This window comes from Scomber japonicus, chromosome 4, assembly GCF_027409825.1.
Source record: "Scomber japonicus isolate fScoJap1 chromosome 4, fScoJap1.pri, whole genome shotgun sequence".
NCBI lineage: Eukaryota > Metazoa > Chordata > Actinopteri > Scombriformes > Scombridae > Scomber > Scomber japonicus.
In genome coordinates, this window is record NC_070581.1 from 16,075,119 (window position 1) to 16,093,719 (window position 18,601).

General features: G+C 39.6%; 2 protein-coding genes across 2 annotated transcripts; one reads left to right on the forward strand and one right to left on the reverse strand.

Moving 5' to 3' along the window:
- Window positions 1-408: 408 nt before the first annotated feature.
- Window positions 409-15,104, forward strand: sort1b (sortilin 1b). The gene is made up of 20 exons (XM_053317898.1): window positions 409-1,025; window positions 2,530-2,589; window positions 2,790-2,863; window positions 2,943-3,045; window positions 3,123-3,284; window positions 3,604-3,677; window positions 4,663-4,712; window positions 5,129-5,256; window positions 5,754-5,898; window positions 6,658-6,813; window positions 7,270-7,376; window positions 7,633-7,735; window positions 7,851-8,022; window positions 9,254-9,444; window positions 9,568-9,757; window positions 10,223-10,339; window positions 11,676-11,784; window positions 11,897-12,009; window positions 12,210-12,339; window positions 12,716-15,104. The coding sequence occupies exons 1-20, from the start codon at window positions 753-755 to the stop codon at window positions 12,728-12,730; spliced, it is 2,472 nt and encodes an 823-aa protein (XP_053173873.1). The 5' UTR covers window positions 409-752; the 3' UTR covers window positions 12,731-15,104.
- A 655-nt stretch (window positions 15,105-15,759) lies between these two features.
- On the reverse strand, window positions 15,760-17,631 carry ngrn (neugrin, neurite outgrowth associated). Its single transcript, XM_053317795.1, has 3 exons — window positions 17,205-17,631; window positions 16,731-16,841; window positions 15,760-16,643 (listed from the first exon to the last, which is right to left on the reverse strand). Exons 1-3 carry the CDS (start codon window positions 17,429-17,431, stop codon window positions 16,058-16,060), a joined length of 924 nt encoding a protein of 307 aa, XP_053173770.1. The 5' UTR covers window positions 17,432-17,631; the 3' UTR covers window positions 15,760-16,057.
- Between the last annotated feature and the right edge of the window lie 970 nt (window positions 17,632-18,601).

Here is an 18,601-nt window from a genome sequence, read left to right on the forward strand (position 1 = left end):
TTATATTCACATTTCTTGTTATTATTATTTATTTATGTGCTCCTTACTTTTTGACTGACAGAGCTTGGTGTCTTAACTGAGCAAATTCATCACAAAGCAATACTCAAGCATTAAGGTGTAATTCCAATGTGAATGCACTTCAAGTGTAATGTCAACATAGTATGTCACTCCCTGTATTCAAATAAGCTTTTACAGCCATTGGTGGCCTAATAAATGGCCTAATATCTTTCTAAAACAAGTTCTTGCTGGATGGATTTACATGATAGTATTGCTCAACCTACCTTTACAGCCTCTGACAGCTAATTATGCAGCTCCTGCTCAGTATCGAGCCTATCAGAGCAGCGGACACATAGACCGAGAGGAGAAACCCAACCAATCAAATCCGTGCATCCGTGCAGGGAGCGCTACGACCCGCAGACAGTCAGTGAGAGCTCGGCACAGTGTATCATGTTGGTCTGAGGAGTTGCAGCGCCAATAATTGACGTTAAATAGCCTACTCAAATTTGCGGATATTTTGTAGTGTTTTGATATATTTTTCCCGCTGCTGTGCGGGGAGACAGTCGGAGCTTTAAGGACAGCCCGTGTTTTTTAAAGCCCGAACAGTCGCTGTCAGGAGGGCTGCTGTTTAGTTGATGTCATCCGCGACAGAGCTGTAGCGACCTTCAATTTCTAGGCAAGACTAGAATAAACAAAGACTCGTTTTGAAGTGTGTTTTTGCTTTGTTTTCTTTGCCGGTGACACAAGCAGCGAGGATGGGACTTCTGCTGCCTTGTTATCTGCTGTTATCTATTTTAACTTTCGCGGCCGGTTTAGATTTCGAGCGCGGATCCAAATCCTCCGGACAGCCGGTTTTTGTGAGGGATTCAAACACAGTCGAGAGAGCTGCGAAAATCGTCAAGAGGTCTTTGCCTGCATGGCTGGCTGCACCACCAAACCACAAGATAAAACGAAGAAGCACCGAGCAGGGCGACTCCTGCCAAGCTATGCAAGGCTTCGACAAGAAGTTAGCTGACAACACCCACAGTGTAAGTTACCAAACTGAGGTCCTGTCTCACAGTTAGATGAGAGCAGAGGGGATGCTGCGCAGGTGCGAACCAGGTGCACCAACAGGCCTAATCAGCTATTCAGAGTACTCAGAAACCTAGCTGCTGATGGGCTGTTTTTCATGTAACTGTGAGCCCTGTAGCCTAGAATAACATTTACATTGAGGCTACTGGCACAGTCTCTTTTTAAAAGATTAGATCCAGTGTATTGTCATGAAATAGACCTATTCAAAGTTATTTTCCTGTTCCCCTTTGCCAAACATGAATATCCTGTAATTGTGCACCACCATGATCATGTGTTTTCTTTAATATTTGGTGCAGTGTAATACTGCTATTCAATCTAGTGAAGCAGTCACAACGCCTATTTCTTTCTACTGAAGCACCACCCGACCGGTTTGCCTGTGAAATGCCCCACTAATGACAATGACCTATATCTTATTCTTGTCAAGGAAGCAGCTGTATTCTGTATTGAAGGATCAAACTTGTCTCTGCCGCACTGAGTGTAGATCTGCCTGATTGTTGACAGGGAATTGACTCAGGAGACTCCTTGTGACTAGCTGTGCGGTAGTTATTTTTTCATTAAAGGCACATTGTGTGGATGTGTGGTAGTGAAAGGAGTTGGCATGCAGGGACTACAGTATTTTGTTTTTACTTGCCTTTTAAATCCTGGACAGCAGAGAGGGCTGCATGTTCTGTCACCAGAGAGAGTGCCCATATTAATGCAGCATAAAATATCTAGGCAACTATTCAGTACTCTCTTCAAAACAAACAGGAAGCTGACTTCAGTGGAGTCCTGTGCTGCTTATTTTCCTAGCTCCTCACTGCCATGTGATCAACTTTGCATTGCAGCCTTTGTATATTTGGCCTCCATAATCTAAAGTCGACAGAATTCCTAGAGGCTCAGCCCCGTCATTCCCCTCGAGGTCACTGCTGCAGGTCCCGATGGTACCAGAGCTGCTTACAGCATGAGCTGCTGAAAGAGACCTGCCCTAAACAGTTTGTGAAAGGCCACTGAATGAGATACCAGGCAGCAGGGCTCTCTCTGACAGTAAAAGCAAAAGTGTGTTGGTTTTTCTCCAAAGAGCCACGGTGCTAAATTGACTCGATGTGCACAATATTATTGGCAAAGGGAACATTTGATTCTTGACCTCTGGTTTAATGTGGTATTCAGAAGTCTGTCCTGAGAGCATTTGGCTGGAAGCCGCATGATCGCTGAAAAGCTTGTCTGTTCTGATAAGTGGTGCTTCACTTTTAACATGCTTGCACACATGGTGAGAGGAGACACTTTCCCAGTCAAAGCCAAAATACACAGTCTGGAGGCAAAATTCACAAATAGGCTTTGAATACAATTTATCATTATGTAGTCAGTGTAATTTGTTTTTGTCCGCTAGGCTGAAATGGTTTTTACTTTCATAATATGGCATCATTTACACATTTGCTGTTTCTTTATGATAAAATATGAACCTGATTTTTTTTTTTTTTTTAGTATACCTTCAATGACCTGAGTGGATCGGTGTCACTGGCCTGGGTTGGAGATGGCACAGGGGTGAGTTCTTCTCCGTTTGCACCTAACAGGCCTCTCATGTAGTGATAGGAGTATGTCGCTGGATTACTAAGTACACTGTATGAAAATGACAAGTAGAGCCTCATACATTACATAATGACTTCCCTCACATCAGGGTCCCATGCCCATTAATAAATGATCCATGCTCCAGTTTCCTTAAGCTGAACCGTCTTTCTTGGCAGGTCATCCTGGCTTTGACAACTTTTCAGGTCCCTTTCTTCATGATAAGACTTGGGCAGTCTAAACTCTATCGAAGGTATGTTTTATTATCTTTGTAATTTATCTTCTTTGTTTGTATTTGCATTTAACTTGGCTGTAACTACTTGTTTTGCCAGTGAGAACTACGGGAAGTCCTTCCAGGATGTGACCAGCCTCATAAACAACACCTTCATCAGATCAGAGTTTGGCATCGCCATCGGCCCTGAGAACTCTGGCAAAGTAAGTTGAGTACTGTAAAGAGTCTTTGGCATCTTATCATCTTACATGGTTTCATCAGTCTGAATTCTGGCTCATAGGTGATCCTGACAGGTGAAGTGTCTGGAACTCTTGGGTCTCGAATCTTTGTTTCCACTGACTTTGGAAAGACTTTCAGCCACCTGGACCTGCCCTTCGTCCCCATGATGCAGATCACATACAACCCTGAGAATTCCAATGCACTGCTGGTCCTCAGCAACAATGTGAGTAGTGAATGTTAAAGAGATACATTTTGTTTGTAAAGTAACCCGTGTGGATGTCATTAATTTAAAAGGGTGAGCGATCTTTTTTATGGCCTATTATAAAACCTAGTAACCTAACTCGAAGGCCATCATCTATTTCCTCATAACTACAAGATTCCTGCTGGTCAATCATTTTTTACATGTTTGCTGAGAGTACATTCATTAACATGGCTGTGGTGTTTATTGAGCAGCTGTAGTATACAGAGTTCTGTGTAAACTGTGGTGTTATTGCAGTTGAACTGTGAGCTCATCATTTAAATATCTTGTCTTCGTTCTTCAGAATGAACTGTGGGTGTCTGACGATTTTGGCAGCACCTGGAAAAAGATCCACAACATGGTGTGTCTGGTGAAATGGTAAGAGGCGAGTCAAACTGAAGATGTTTGCACCTTTCTCAGCTGCTCAATGAACAAGCATTAGTGTTATTCAATATCCCCTATTGTCTGTGTCTCAGGCAAATATTTCTACTCAGTCAGATCAGAGACTGAGTGAAAGAACGTCATTCTTATTGGTTTGGCATGTGGAAAAGATTTCAAGAAGTGATAAACTATCTGTTAGTCAGTTGTTTTTGTGGTTTTATCACAGGTGGAACATATTTTGACCTTTTTAATAGTCATACTAACTTACTCTCTGTTGCTTATTGTGGTAAAGATGTTATTTTGAGTGAGACAAACATGTTCACAGTTTTTCTCCCAGGACTTGAATAGTTGCTCCACCTTTGCAAAATAGGCAGTACAACTGCATTGCAGTCAGTGACTGTTTGACTAGCTCTGTTGTGGCCGAGCCCTCACAGCAGTCTTGTTGTTTTTGAAGTGCTTCCTTGTATGCATCCCCTAGTAACCTTGGCAGCTGTAAATGTTTTTTTTAGTTTCAGTTGTAAGGCTGGGCTTTCAAGGTCACGGTGTCTGATGGAGCTGTACGTGCAAAACTGTTTTCCTGCAACATAAGCTTTTATTATTATCCCAAAAGTCACTGATCTCAACAGGCTGCAGGAAAATAGGTCATATTCAACTGGGGCAGGAGTAAAAACACAACACTCAAAATAAAGTAAATATTTGGGAAGGGCATGGCTGCATACTCAATGTATTTGATAAGTCATGTTATGTGATACTTATTTTAACAATAAAGCAAAACCTCATGGAAGAAGTTAGAGAACGCATAAAAACCCTGTATGAAACATATTGTTTTTCTTGATGTAACCAGATTTGGTGTGTATTGAGATGTAACCATACTGATAATTGTAACATCTTCATTAACAAGGCAGTCTCCATGTATTTTTCTGAGATGTTTTTGACTTTGTTGACTCTTATATAAATGTATTGGTGTTTCTACTGATTTCAGGGGGAGGAAAAATACAATCTTCTTCACATCCAACCTCAATGGATCCTGCAGTAAGTGCTCTCCTCTTTAAGTGAAACTTAAAATGAAATGACTGTGTGCAGTTTCAACCCAGATCTACTATGACCTCATTAGTTTCGTGTATGCACATATAGATTACTGAGAACCAGTACATTGAAGATAATTATATATTTGAAATGTTATGAAGATAGTTTACTCAAACGATACCTGATTAACTGGGCTTGGGTTAGATTATGAATTAAAAAGAATGAAATTACAAATAGTATCATGATGATAGATTATCCTGGCTAGATGAAGCAAAATATTTATACATATATCCTTATTTATCCTTTTTTAACCTTTTATTCCTTTCATCACCGTATGCTGCTATTAGTTACATTTGTAAATTTGCATTCAGTTGTTGCACTTTCAACATTTTCATTCCTAAGTTGTCTTTGTATTTTTCTAGCTGACCGAGGGGTACTGGAACTGAGGAGGACGACTGATTACGGAAAAACTGTCAAGACTGTTGCAAGTAAAATCTACTCCTTTGGCCTAGGCGGACGCTTCCTCTTTGCCTCTGTAATGACAGGCAAGGTCAGTATGCAGTAAGCGGAAACATGATTAGACATCCACAAGCAAAATATTGCTTATTTATACCTTTTGTGTGTTAAAAAAAAAACGCACTCTACTTGTTTTGTAGTAAGAAGCTGCAAGGATAGTACAAGGAAAATATTTTAGTCGTATTACTTAAGTGTCACCTTTGAGCAATTGTAGGGAAGTATTCATGGTGTTTTCACAACGAAAGAGAAGTAGTCATAAAAAACATGATGATTTGCATATTCATGTTTCTCTGTTTCAACCATATTTATAGAAACTGTCCGAGTCTGCATACAGTAATAGTACAATAATAGTTTGTTAAAATGTGTGCATATGTAGATATTGAACACTGAACTAGCTCTCAGGACACATATCATGCGTTTAGTCAAATGCATGACTCTGATTCTAAATTCTTTGCCAGATTTTATGAATTTAATCAATTTAATTTTTAACACTTATTCTGACTCCTCGCTCACTTCATGCTTTCTCTGCAGGGCACTCTGAGGATGATCCACGTGTCAGTAGACCAGGGTGAGACTTGGAACATGGCTCAGTTGCCCCCTGTCGGTCACGAGCAGTTCTACTCCATCCTGGCAGCGAACGATGATATGGTCTTCATGCACGTCGATGAGCCAGGAGGTCAGTCCCTACAACAACTTGACACGTCATCATCAGTCAAGTGGCTGCTGATATTTATAAGTAGCAGACAGACAGTGTGTTTGCCCATGTGCAAAATATGATTCAAGTGATCATTGCATGTTTCACCACAAGTTCAACCACAAGTTCAACCTTTTTAAATTTGACTAGTATACTCAATGTCCACACCCGTCCACAATCCTCTATGCACTTTGCTGTTTTTCATGGTTTGGATGAGGCCTATTATTTCCATTTAAAGAACACCTTATTGTCATAGCATAAAGGGATGTTTTAATCAATGTGCATTGTGTCAGCAGTTTGGGGACGTTTCTCTTCTGTTTCAACATGACAAGATCTCCTTTTGCAAAGCTAGCTTCATATGAGAAATGGCTTTCATTGGTTTTTGATAATTTGTCTGGCCTGCAGAAATCTGTGACATTAAGCCCTCAACACCTTTAGGATAAGCTAGAACACCAGGCCTTATAGCACAACATGAGTGAACGACCTGACAAATGCTCTTTTTTGGCTGAGTGGGAGCAAATCCCTGCAGTCAGGCTACAAAATCTTAGACAGCACTCTCAAACAGTGGAGGTTGTTATAGCAGCACTTTCATGCCCCTGGTTTTGGAATGAGATATTCAACTATCACATAGTGGTGTAATGTGTCATCATCAGTACATTATTTTCTATCACCAACTCTGAAACCCTGGAGCTGAATTTTATCTGGAGTATGTTAACCTATTTTTTCTCTCTTCATCCACAGATACAGGATTTGGTACCATTTATGCATCAGATGACCGTGGCACTGTGTACTCAAAGTCACTGGAGCGTCACCTTTACACGACCACAGGGGGCGATACAGACTTCACTAACGTCACCTCTTTGCGAGGAGTTTTCATCACCAGTATCCTGGCTGAAGGTAGCTCTATTCATGTGTCTGTGCTTAGATGAAGGCATAGCAACACATGTCTGTACACAGATTCCCCCAGAAACACAGAAGTATGACTTCTCTATTACATGCCAGAGGGAGGGCGTTAGCTATTTAATTAGCTGTTCAGTGTTAGATGTGCTGCCGGCCGACACTTGAGCAGAAATACCTCACATCACCAGCTAAATCTTAACTCTATCATATCTGCTGTTTATTGTATTTAGTTGACCCCTTCTGTCTTTACTTATATTTTAATCTACTCTTTTTCTTAGCGCCACTCTTCTATGTGACCATTCTGTGGTTACATGGTTGTGCCGGGGCGGTAACTGTGTGACCCTTGCATGGCTTACTCTTACTTTAGGCTTTATTTACCCATGTTGTTTCTGGATAGGAACATCAGCTAAACACCTAAAACTGCCTGTAAATGTCTTTGTCTTATTATTTCAGACAGCTCGGTGCAGTCTGTGGTGTCCTTTGATCAGGGAGGGGAATGGGTTCCCCTGCGGAAACCTGCCAACAGCAAGTGTGACGCTACAGCCAAAGACCCAGACAAGGTAAAGAGAAGAAACTGGTGTCTCCAGGGTGAATACAAAAATAGAAATTCGAGTGGTTTTGATGAAATCTGCGTATATTTAGAAGTTAAAGTGTCTGATAGTATTGCACTGTTAAAATTACCTTTTTAGATTGCAGTGCAAAAAAGACCAAAGACAATATATGTATCATGGCAGTATTTTCACCTTCAGTCAGTGACTTTCACGTCGATGCTATAAACAGACAGATACTAATTGCTGGTTGTGTTTGTTTCTACAGTGCAGTCTCCACATCCACGCAGCCTACAGTACTGCTATGAGGCTGAATGTCCCCATGCTGCCTCTGAGTGAACCAAATGCTGTGGGTCTCATCATAGCTCATGGTAAGTCTCAATTCAGAGCTTTTTTTCTGTACAGAGATTAGCTGAAAATTATTTAATTGGATAAGCTTGAGCTTTGAGTTTTTTGCTATCTCACTATTTCTGTGTATCTCATCAGGGAGTGTTGGTGATGCCATCTCAATGATGAGGCCTGATGTGTATGTGTCTGATGATGGGGGGTACTCCTGGATAAAGGCCCTTGATGGACCCCATCACTATGCTATTCTGGACTCTGGAGGGCTGCTGGTGGCTGTGGAGCACAGCACCACTCAACCTATCAACAAAATCAGGTTAGTTAGAAGGAATAAGGGAGTTTTTTTTTTTTTTTTTTTAAGAACGTTTTTTGCCTTTATTAGTAGACAGTCAGTGGCATAGAGGGTGACAGGAAATAAGTGGAGAGAGGGAAAGGGGTATGACATGCAACAAAGGTCCCTTGCTGGACTCGAACCAGGGACGTTGCAGGTATGTGGCATGCACTATAATCAGTCGGCTATGGGACGCTCCGGAATAGGGGAGTTTTGGTTGGACCTGTGTAAACTGATAGTTGGAGAAGTCTGTTTTTATTAATTAAATAATTCAATATAAACCCATTGTACTGTATTAGGCATTTTCACAGCAGACTTTAGACCTCTCATAGGAGGAAAAGCACAGGTGGTGGAGATTAATAACAAACAATGGCTCTGTTCCAGTCAAATGTGACCATGAGCCAGCATTTGCAAAACCGCAGCTTTGAAACTGAAGCTAGTAAATGGAATTCACTCACCTTTAATTTTATTATTTACACCTGTGCTTTTTCTACTGTGAAATGTCTAAATGTCTCGTGAAAAGCCCATACTGAGTTGTCAACTCACAGACATTGACAGTAACAACAAAAACAATAGGAACAGTAGGATAGGTGCATGAAAAACATCTAATGTTACTTTTTAATTGACTGAATCACCTCTTACATATAAACCAGAGGGAACAGATAAACAGGCTGTTAGCAACAGGAAATCAGTGTTTCCACCGTAAAAGTTGTTAAACCTGTGGGGGTGTTGGGGTGGAGGTGCAGCAGTTACTGGTAATACATAGGCATACATCAATTCCATTACTTGCTCACTGCCCCCACTGTTGTTGCTCTTTTTATACAAATAAAACCCATTTAGTTCATTTTCAGGTATCAGTGCTCATGTTCATCAAATAAAACAAAAAAAATGTGTATAATACTAAGCTTGTTATCAGCACTTAGTTTGATGATAGATACTACAATTATATAAAAGTGTGCTCTGTGTCCACCTGCAGCAGCAGCAGAGTCACAGCACAGAGTAGCGGTGTGAGAAGAAAGGTGTCATGCTCTCATCTGTAAACGCACGCAACCACACTGTTCACCGCTATACTGCTAACCTCATACTCTACACCAGTTGTTGCAGCCTCACTGTCATGCTCTCTTGTTAAATACAATCTTGTACAAAAGCAATAACATGCTTAAGGCTATCCTTGTGCTAATATTGTATGCTGTACCGCTCCCTCTTGTCCTGGCAGATTCTCTACTGATGAGGGACAGTGCTGGGGTACGTATACCTTCACCAAAGAACCCATCTACTTCACTGGTCTGGCATCAGAACCGGGAGCTCGCTCCATGAACGTCAGTATCTGGGGTTACAGAGATTCTTTCCTCAGCCAGTACTGGATCTCTATCACCATTGACTTTAGGGAGCTCCTCACCAGAGACTGTAAGTGGAATGTTGATAGGCTTGTTACGACGAAAACTATTTTAACATGTAAATATATTCTGTCATTTGTTTGAGATCATAACTATGTTCTCAAAACAGAATCTAAAACATTGATGTTTTTAGGCGATGACAAGGACTATGTACAGTGGTTGGCCCACTCTGATGACATCAGTGACCCCAATGATGGTTGCATGCTGGGCTACAAAGAGAGGTTCCTGCGTCTCAGGAAGGACTCTGTATGCTATAACGGGCGCGATTACGTGGTCAACACCCAGCCAACCAAGTGTGCGTGCACCCTTGATGACTTCCTGTGGTAAGACTTTGACATGCATGCTCAAAATGAACAACTCATTAGATTATGCTAGAAAAACTTACCTTTGTTGTTTCTGTTTCACCTGTTCTGGGTGCAGCCCTTCCAAAATTAGCTGCTACGGTAGAAAGGTTTTAAGGACCGGTTATGTGAAGGATTATTTAACTTCTTGGGCTTGCCTGGAAACTGCATGGAAACAACATGATTCATGGTTTCAGCATCTACTTCTCATCCGGAAAGTAAAAAAAGACATCAAATACAGTGAAATGTGGAAGGGTCCAGATTTAAAATTTCAGAAGAGTCTCCATGAGTGGATTTGTCCTTTTTTTTAAATACAAATGAATTGTGGATTAAGACAAAGTACTTAGCCAAACAATTATTTTATTATAGAAATAAGAGTAAATGTGGGTTATGTTTCCCCCTCTTCCTCTCTTGCTCACAATCCTGGCATCTTCTGTCTCACTGCAGCGACTTTGGATATTACCGTAAAGAGAACAGCTCAGAGTGTGTGGAGCAGCCAGATCTGAAGGGCAAAGTGTTGGAGTTCTGTTTGCATGGAAAAGAGGAGCAGCTGCAGACTAGTGGGTAAGACTTCAGCTTCACACTCCGAATGCAACAGATCTCTGCATGTCAGTGTATTAGTTTAACATGTTGTTATCATTTCACTTCAGTTAATGAAGGAAGATAATGTCTGCATAATGCAATGCCTCTTTGACAAGATGTATGCGATAGGGGTGGATGTGTTGACCCATTCCATTGCCAAGTCACCATGATAAATGTATTTTATTTTTTATGTCATTCATTTATTTTTTAGTGTCCTATTGAAGCAGAGATCGTAATAAAATGTTTGTTTTGCAGTAATGGCATTTAATATATTTGACCTGATCATTTCAGCATGATAAAATATGTTTTGAACATATTTTTGTACTAGTGCTTCACCACAGCCAACTTTCTATCTTTTAAAAAGAGTGACTTGTGGTTGTCAGAGAGGAAGTGGCGAGAATAAGGAAGTAGTTGTTCTGCAGAGAGAAGTCAGAGGAAGGTGTTGAGAGTGACAAAAATTTCACTGAGGAAGAGTAAATGCTGAATAAAAATACAAAGACAATTTTGGGATTAGTTAACAGTGTATGCACAAAATGTAACAAATATAATAAAAACATACACACAAAGAAAGAAAGAGAAACAATCAGCAGCAGTCCAAGACATATTGCTTTTACTTTGGAAGTCAGAGCTGGAAATTATGTCACACATGAGTTGACCATGTTTCAGTACGTAAGTTGGAAAACTAGTTTTGCCAGTTTAGCCATTGTTTGCATTAGCCAATGATAATGCATTAGGCGGTATTTTGCACGTACAAACACTATGGCAACATGTCCACAGATTGAATTTAACGCTAACCCTAACCCTAACCCAGTTGATTTAATGACACTCAAATAAATGAGACTGAAGTGCTAATAAACAGTATATTACAACTTTCAGTGCTGTTGAAGTTGGGATTGGTGAGGTCCAACGTCAGGGGGAATTCCAGTTGAAATTTCAGTTGAAATTTCAGACTTTCCAGTTCAAATGGAACATGTTGTTGGTTCACACATGACATACATCCTGAGTAAAAATACACAAAAACTACACAGAACCATTCAGCCTTGTTCCTGATGTACAAAGTACTTACTAACTGAATAGAAAGTGAATCCTTATTCCACAGTAGATGAAAATCCAGGTAAATAATTGTGTAGCAAAGCTGTTGTGTGGATACAATTCATACAGTTTATAAGATACTTTAAATAGTATATTTTTATTGTTTTAACTCTTCAAGCAATATGAATCTGCTTATCATTCAAAGCCATGTACAAACCTCCAGCTAAATATAGTGCACTCTTGACTGAGTGATCATCAAATCGATCAATGTACTTTTTGTCCACAGCTACAGGAAAATCCCTGGAGATAAATGTGAAGGAGGACAGATGCCTGAGCGTAAAGAGATCGACCTCAGTAAGAGGTGCGTGAGTGACCTGCTGGGCCCAGAACTCCTGGTTAGTACTTCTGCCTAATAATAATATATAGAATATAGTTGTATGTATTTTGTATGTTACCTGCAAAATATGTGTTCATGTCCTGCCTTTTTTTCTGCTGTTTATTTTATAGGTAGACAGTCGCACCTCCAAGTCTGTACCCATTGTGATAACGGTCATCATTATCATGCTGCTGAGCACTGCAGCAGGAGTTGTCTTCGTCAAGAAATATGTCTGCGGTGGCAGGTTAGTGTATCTTTCTACACATAATTATACACCAAACACAATTGACACTTAACATATAATATTTCTAGGATAACAAACTCTATTTTGTCTGAGGCTGAGTTACCACTCTTTTACTGTCTGTATTTTATGTTTTGGATGTGTTATTCTGTATGTTTCAGATGGTTTTGAGTGACCTAACAGTGTTTGAATGTGTCCTGCAGGTTCTTGGTTCACAGGTACTCTGTGCTGCAGCAGCATGTTGAGGACAATGCCGCTGAGGGGATGGATGATCCGCTGGAGACCAACCACACTCAAAACGGCAAGATAGAGTTTCATGACGACTCAGATGAGGTACAGTGATCCCTTTTCCTCCCTAATGCACAAACTAAGATAGAAACCAGGTTTTTATTTGAAGACCGGCCCATTATTTTGCAGTGAAACAAGTGTATATACTTTCTGGGGGGGTGAGCAGTTAAACAAGCTACTAAACTTTTCTCAAATCAAAACAATTTTTACATTTCAAACATTTTAACCTTTCCAGTTGCAGCTGTTTTTTTTTTTAATTGGAGTGTGTTTGTACATTGTTATTACAAAAATAACATTAACTGACCTACAACTAGGTCAGCTAAGTTAGGAATGTGGGTAAATATAATCATAATACCTTCTTATTTGCTCACCTGTGTCGGTCCAGGCTTCACTGGTATGTTATGCTCTTTTCTTTCCACAGGACCTGCTCGAATAGCAGGCGCAACCTGTCCAACAATAGGTTTGCAGCTCACCCATGTGGCCGGTTGCTGTTCCTGTCACTCTTTCGTCTCCAGCTACTTCTTCCTTTCACCTTCTAGTATGAACTTTGGCCTCAGCTACCAGACGAAGAGTCTGTGTCACTCTGCTGTCATCTATGAAGTATAATGAATGTACGGAGGCTTCCTGGGACTAATGCCACAGTTGAGGAGAACTATGATGGAGGTCTTGTAGTGTTATGCTTAAGTTATTCTTTTGATTGAGTTTGAATCGAGTTATTTATTTTAGAGTCGAAGAACTGATTCAGTAACTTGAACTGCTTACAGAGCCAGAGTAATGGGTTTTGAAGTAAGGCTAGTTGTATAAATCCACCACCATTGCATTACGGGTCCTGCCTCTCCCATCGCCCGGGAGCTCTCCTGGAAATACTACTTACTTCTGTTGAAGACGCGTCTCCTTTTTCTCATGCACTTGTATATAAAAACCTGTTTATCTTTGCCATTTTTGATGTGGTATCAACTTGGTAGGTGTTAAAAAGGTTGCTGTTGGTTGCTGGTTAATATCTCTCCCAAATCACTCAAGTCTTATCCCTGTTTTTAATGAAGTATTTTTTTTGTCAGGCAGTGTGCCCCAGATGGCCAGGAGTATGTAAATCTTCTGTTTTCAGCCTCTTGCTCTTTGCCTCAGTGGGCTCTGATCTGTGAAATCCCCTGTTGGTAGTCTGTATTTGGAATACAAGCCTGCATACTTTTGGTACTCCATGGTATAAAGAACCACAGTTGAAGTAATAACACGCAAGTGGAAACTTCTACTTGCATTAATTTTTGTAGCAATAACATGTTTAGATTCAGTATAGTGTCCATGCATGTTAAATACTTCTATTGGCACAATTATACAATAATCTAATGTCTCCAGTTCCTCCATTTGATGAATGGAGATGTTATTTGTGAAACACATTGATGTAAAGGGTGATAAAGTGTCTGTTTCAGGACAGGATTTTGTTCTAAAATTCATGTCTGCAGTTTTAACTGCCTAAAGCACATAGTCCTTTGTATGCTAAGAGTTTGTAGTTTAACATCTTTCCTAAATGTGACCTAATGATTGAAGACTGTAATAATCACTGTAGTCATATACAAGTCGTGTTTGTAATTATTTGAGCAGTTTTTGTACTAACTTTTAAACTTATGTAACAAATGACAAATTGCCATATGGTTCGAAGATATTCAGAAATGACATAAATAACTATAGTTTGATAGTAAATATCTACAATTATTTTTACAACAGGTTCAGATGACTCATTGCATCCATATAATTTGGTGGTAGAAACAAAGGAGCAATGTGAAAAAGCAATTCAATGATGTAAATGTTGTATAGTGTAATTAAAACTGTAGCCTGTTAGAAGAGGTAACAGACATGGTTGTATAAAGTACAACATTATGTGAGACTGTTGGGATTCTGTTATGGTATTTTGAATTTAAGATGGCAAACAAATTCTCCAAAACAACAGGGTTATCAAAAGTTTCTCATCTGTGTTTTTATGTTGATCCTGATACTACTGACATTTTGAAGCAAAACTGTATTGGCCAATGCATCTCAACATACACAAGTCTTGTCAATCACATCAAGTCTTACAGCTTTTTTCTCCCCTCTTTCTCCTTGAAACATTTGCACAAATATTTGTCTGTCTTGTTTTGAATTCATTGCTACAGGTTTTTATTTATTTGTGACGAGCAGGTTCAGTGTGCAGTAAATGTGATATAGTTTGGATGTGGTTATACAAGTGCCTGCTGTGAGGATATGATGTGATATGATGTGTGGCCAGCGTCTATTTACTGATTATTATATCTGTCAATTGATGTGTAACCAGTTTCATCCAGTATGTCAATGACACCCCTAAATTGCACTTGTCTCTCAACTGAGATGAATCCTTGAGCAGTAAAGGACATGTCTTGTTTTATTTGAACTGCATGTTAACTCGCAATATTTAAAATCCACAAAGCTTTGTTAAGAGAATAGCCTACAATAATCTGGTTATTCTCTCTTTAATGTCTTGAAATAAGACATAATTTTGATTGTGATACTTTGACAAGAGAATCAACTCACATAAAAAATAAACCGAGTGGATACAGGGTTATTATGCAGCTGCTATACACTGGGGGACATTGGACTAGTTTTTATTTAATGAAGGTTTACTGCATTGAGTGAAGGTAACACATTTTTCTTACAGTTTAAAAATGCTGTATAATTTAATAAGTCATTGTGATGGTTCTGTAAATATACAAGGTAACATCTTTGTATCTGCTGTGTTTCTCTCTTCTGTATATTTTAGGCAATTTTCTTTGGGTTTGCCAATAAATTCATATGTTCCTCTATCTTTCTCCTGATTATTCTTATTATTTATTACTAACAGCAATTTAGAAGTGTGAGCCTGGAAATATGATCCCTGAGCAAAACTAATACTGGAACTGCAAAATACCCTCCTGTGGCTGGCTCACTGAGTTCACAGTGGTTTCTGTCACAGCCGGTTGGTAAATTTACAAAGGGATCAATTTATCAAAACACATTCTGGTTCTTGGATGGCAGGTTGAGATATTTTTAAAGATCCCCTCAAGATATGTTAAGATTAAAATACCCTGCATGGAACAACGTGTGTCTGATATGTTGTTTCCACACAAAAGTATAATTACCACATTGAACTCATCTTACATCTCCTTCTCCCTATTGATTATTATACAAATAGTTTTATTTCACAAGTTTAACTGCCACACACAATTAGTCTCCTACTTCAGTGTAAAGTTCATTCTCAGTGTTTGTGCACTAGGAGTTTCAAGTTTCTATATCACACTTATGCAAATTGAATACTGGACCAGGATTGGTTCTGAACAAGTTGTGATGTCACAAAACCTGCTCATTAGGTAAACGCACAAATCTCAGATTTAAGGTGAGTACAGAAAAACTTTACACTCCCAACAGAAGACTAGAAAATAGTCCTAGTGTCAAACTCTGCACATACATCATTCTGCATGGTGAAGCTCAAACATCCAACTTGTTTATTTTCAGATTACCAGATACTTCATTTCTACATTGTGAATTGTATAAATGTACAAATAAGAGATCTCTGTGTTTATCTCCTTATTCAATCCAGAAATAAAACAATGGGGAATACAAATTTAAAATGTAGCAAGAAATAAAACTAGATACGGGTTAGGATACAAATTAATAGTTTTTATTTGTTATACATTTTCTTTTCATGCACAGTAAAAAGCCACTGATTATCATTAAGTGCAACTACGCCAACCTGATCATCCAGAAACACAGGAAGTCCTCAGATTCTATACAAAAGGTTTCCTTCTGCGTCTAAGAAGTCATTCCCAACTTGCACCACTGGAGAAGGCTTTTTCATTTCCATGAGCTCTTCAAGTTCTTCCTCTGACAACACCTGTCCATCCCAGTCCTCCTCATCATTTGTGTTGTCCCCTGCAGGATTTGTGTTGGTATTACTGTCCTCTCCTCTTATTGTCACTGTGGGGTCTTTACTAACATCTGACATGAACTGGGTGGGCAGAACAGCAACAGGTGCAGGACTCTTGGCCACAGATGCTGAGCCTTTTCCTTGAATCAACAGAGTCTGGTCAGCCACAGGAACCAAAACACTTCCTTTACTTCCAGAGGGGAGAGCAGCTGCCGCTTGGTTTCCAGCCAGCTTCAGTCTGTCCTGGCCTGACCCCGCACCTGAAGGCAGCACCTGCTGACTGAGCCCAGGTATCACGTTAGCATCTTGCCTGACTTTTCTCTCAGGAGCGGGAATAAACTTGCTCCTGAGGACTCTCAGGATGACATCAGGTGTGACAGCGAAGCCCTCAGACAGACGCTCGACTGTCCATTCCTCAGGCTGCTCTTGCTTCAGATATCTGAAAACAGAGTGACATTCAATTTAAAATCTCTTTTGAGTGGAGTTCTTGGTTCAGTGTCTGAAATGACATAACAAAGCTATTCACCTTATCTGCTTGATAGCCTCCCAGGTTAACTTCCTCTGTGGAGCTCCTGATGCTGTCATCTGTCTCCTCATTATGTGATATTTCACAGTCTTCTGCCTCTTTCTCTCCACACTGAAAACATGTGAGAGACGTTTTAAACTGTCACAAATTGTATAAACAACAGTCAGAAACAACAGGTCGGTTTTAAAACAATAATCAGATGCACACATGTAAACTGTAAGATGTTTCTCTTGCTGCAATCCTTTTCTTCTGTTCATACTGACCATTAGAAGATCCTTTCATAATGCACTTACATTGTCAGTGGACACAGTGTGGATTTTGCCCCTCATCACATACATAGAAAACACATTTACTCCTCCTTTTCATAGCCAGTATGAACGGGAGGAATGATTACAAAACCTCTTTCAATATTTAGACCTATCCTATTCTTAAAGGTATTATTTTCAACACTGAATTAATGTTGGTGGCTCTTACTCGACCAAAGCCTGTAGCTTGTCCTCTACATCCTCCAGTCCTCGGTCTTCATCGGTGTCTCTTGGAGCTCTGTTGGATGATCGGTCTCTGTGCTCATGGCTCTGTCCCATCCATGCCTTACCGACCCCTCTGCTTGAAAATCGGCAGGTGTTACTAGAAACCGAGGGGGTCACTGAGAGAGCACCGAGCCTGTAGAGCACAGAGAGGAGCTGCAGAGGTCGGGCCATTCTGCAGGTCCACAGAATCGGAGACCAGGGTTTAACACGTCTGGTAACCCAAATGCGTTCTGACCATAGACTGTATAAAAGAGGTTCTGACAGACTTTGTTCAGATCGAGACGAGTGATATCCCCTGTCTGTTGTGTTCACTGTCACTCTGTTACCTTACTGTTATTTGACAACAGTGCGGACACCTTCATCAAAACTGCATTGTATTTGTAACACATGACGCAACTCAAACCCATGCGTAAAAGTCGTGCGTACTTCCGCAAACACGCGTCTCCAAACATAAAGATGATGCTACTGCCAACTATCGGAGTGGAGGTGCAGCTGTTCAATGAACCCTTTTTTTCTTTTCTTTTTTTTCTTTTTTATTGAACACACAATAAAACAAAACATAGAGAAACATACATCTTCTCGTAAGGACTATACAATTACGTACAATGAAATGTTGCCAAATTGCAAAGAGATAGACTATAAAAGAAAAATACAAACAAAACAAAAAAACAAACACTGGGGTTTTTATAAAGTGCAAGTAGAAAGTGATTTTGTAGATCACCAGGCATACAATTAAAAATAAAGAACCTAGGGGTAGGCATAAATCAAATAAGCAAGAAACGAGATATCTCCACAGATCTTTCCAACTATTTTGCTGGAGTACAATTTTTTTAAGAGATAGGAAAAATAATTTGAAATAATTTATAAACCAGTTAAAGGAGGGTTTGCTATTTCTCCACTTACTACAATGAATATGATATTTATGTTCAATGAGTTGTCAGAACATTTTTCAAAAGAATTGAAACAATGGAGTACACATTCAGGCAAACCCACATCACGCATACAGTCTATACTGGTCAGAAATTAGCTACCTACATATATAAGGAAATATGAATATGAATACATCACATATCAAGATAATAAAAAAACACAATTGAAATAAAAGTAACAATGAATTTTTGAAAAAGGGTTGGGGTTTAATATATATCTTAAAGGGAGACCAAATGTGCACATGTGTATAAGATGGTCCGTCTATCTTTTGGTCGTTTTGTTTTTCAATACTCGTTCCTGAAAAGAAAATCGAATGACCAAAAGATACATGGATTATACACGGACCCTTAGATCTACACTATGTATTATTATTCATTATTTTACTATTGATAACGTTTATGCTGCTGCCGT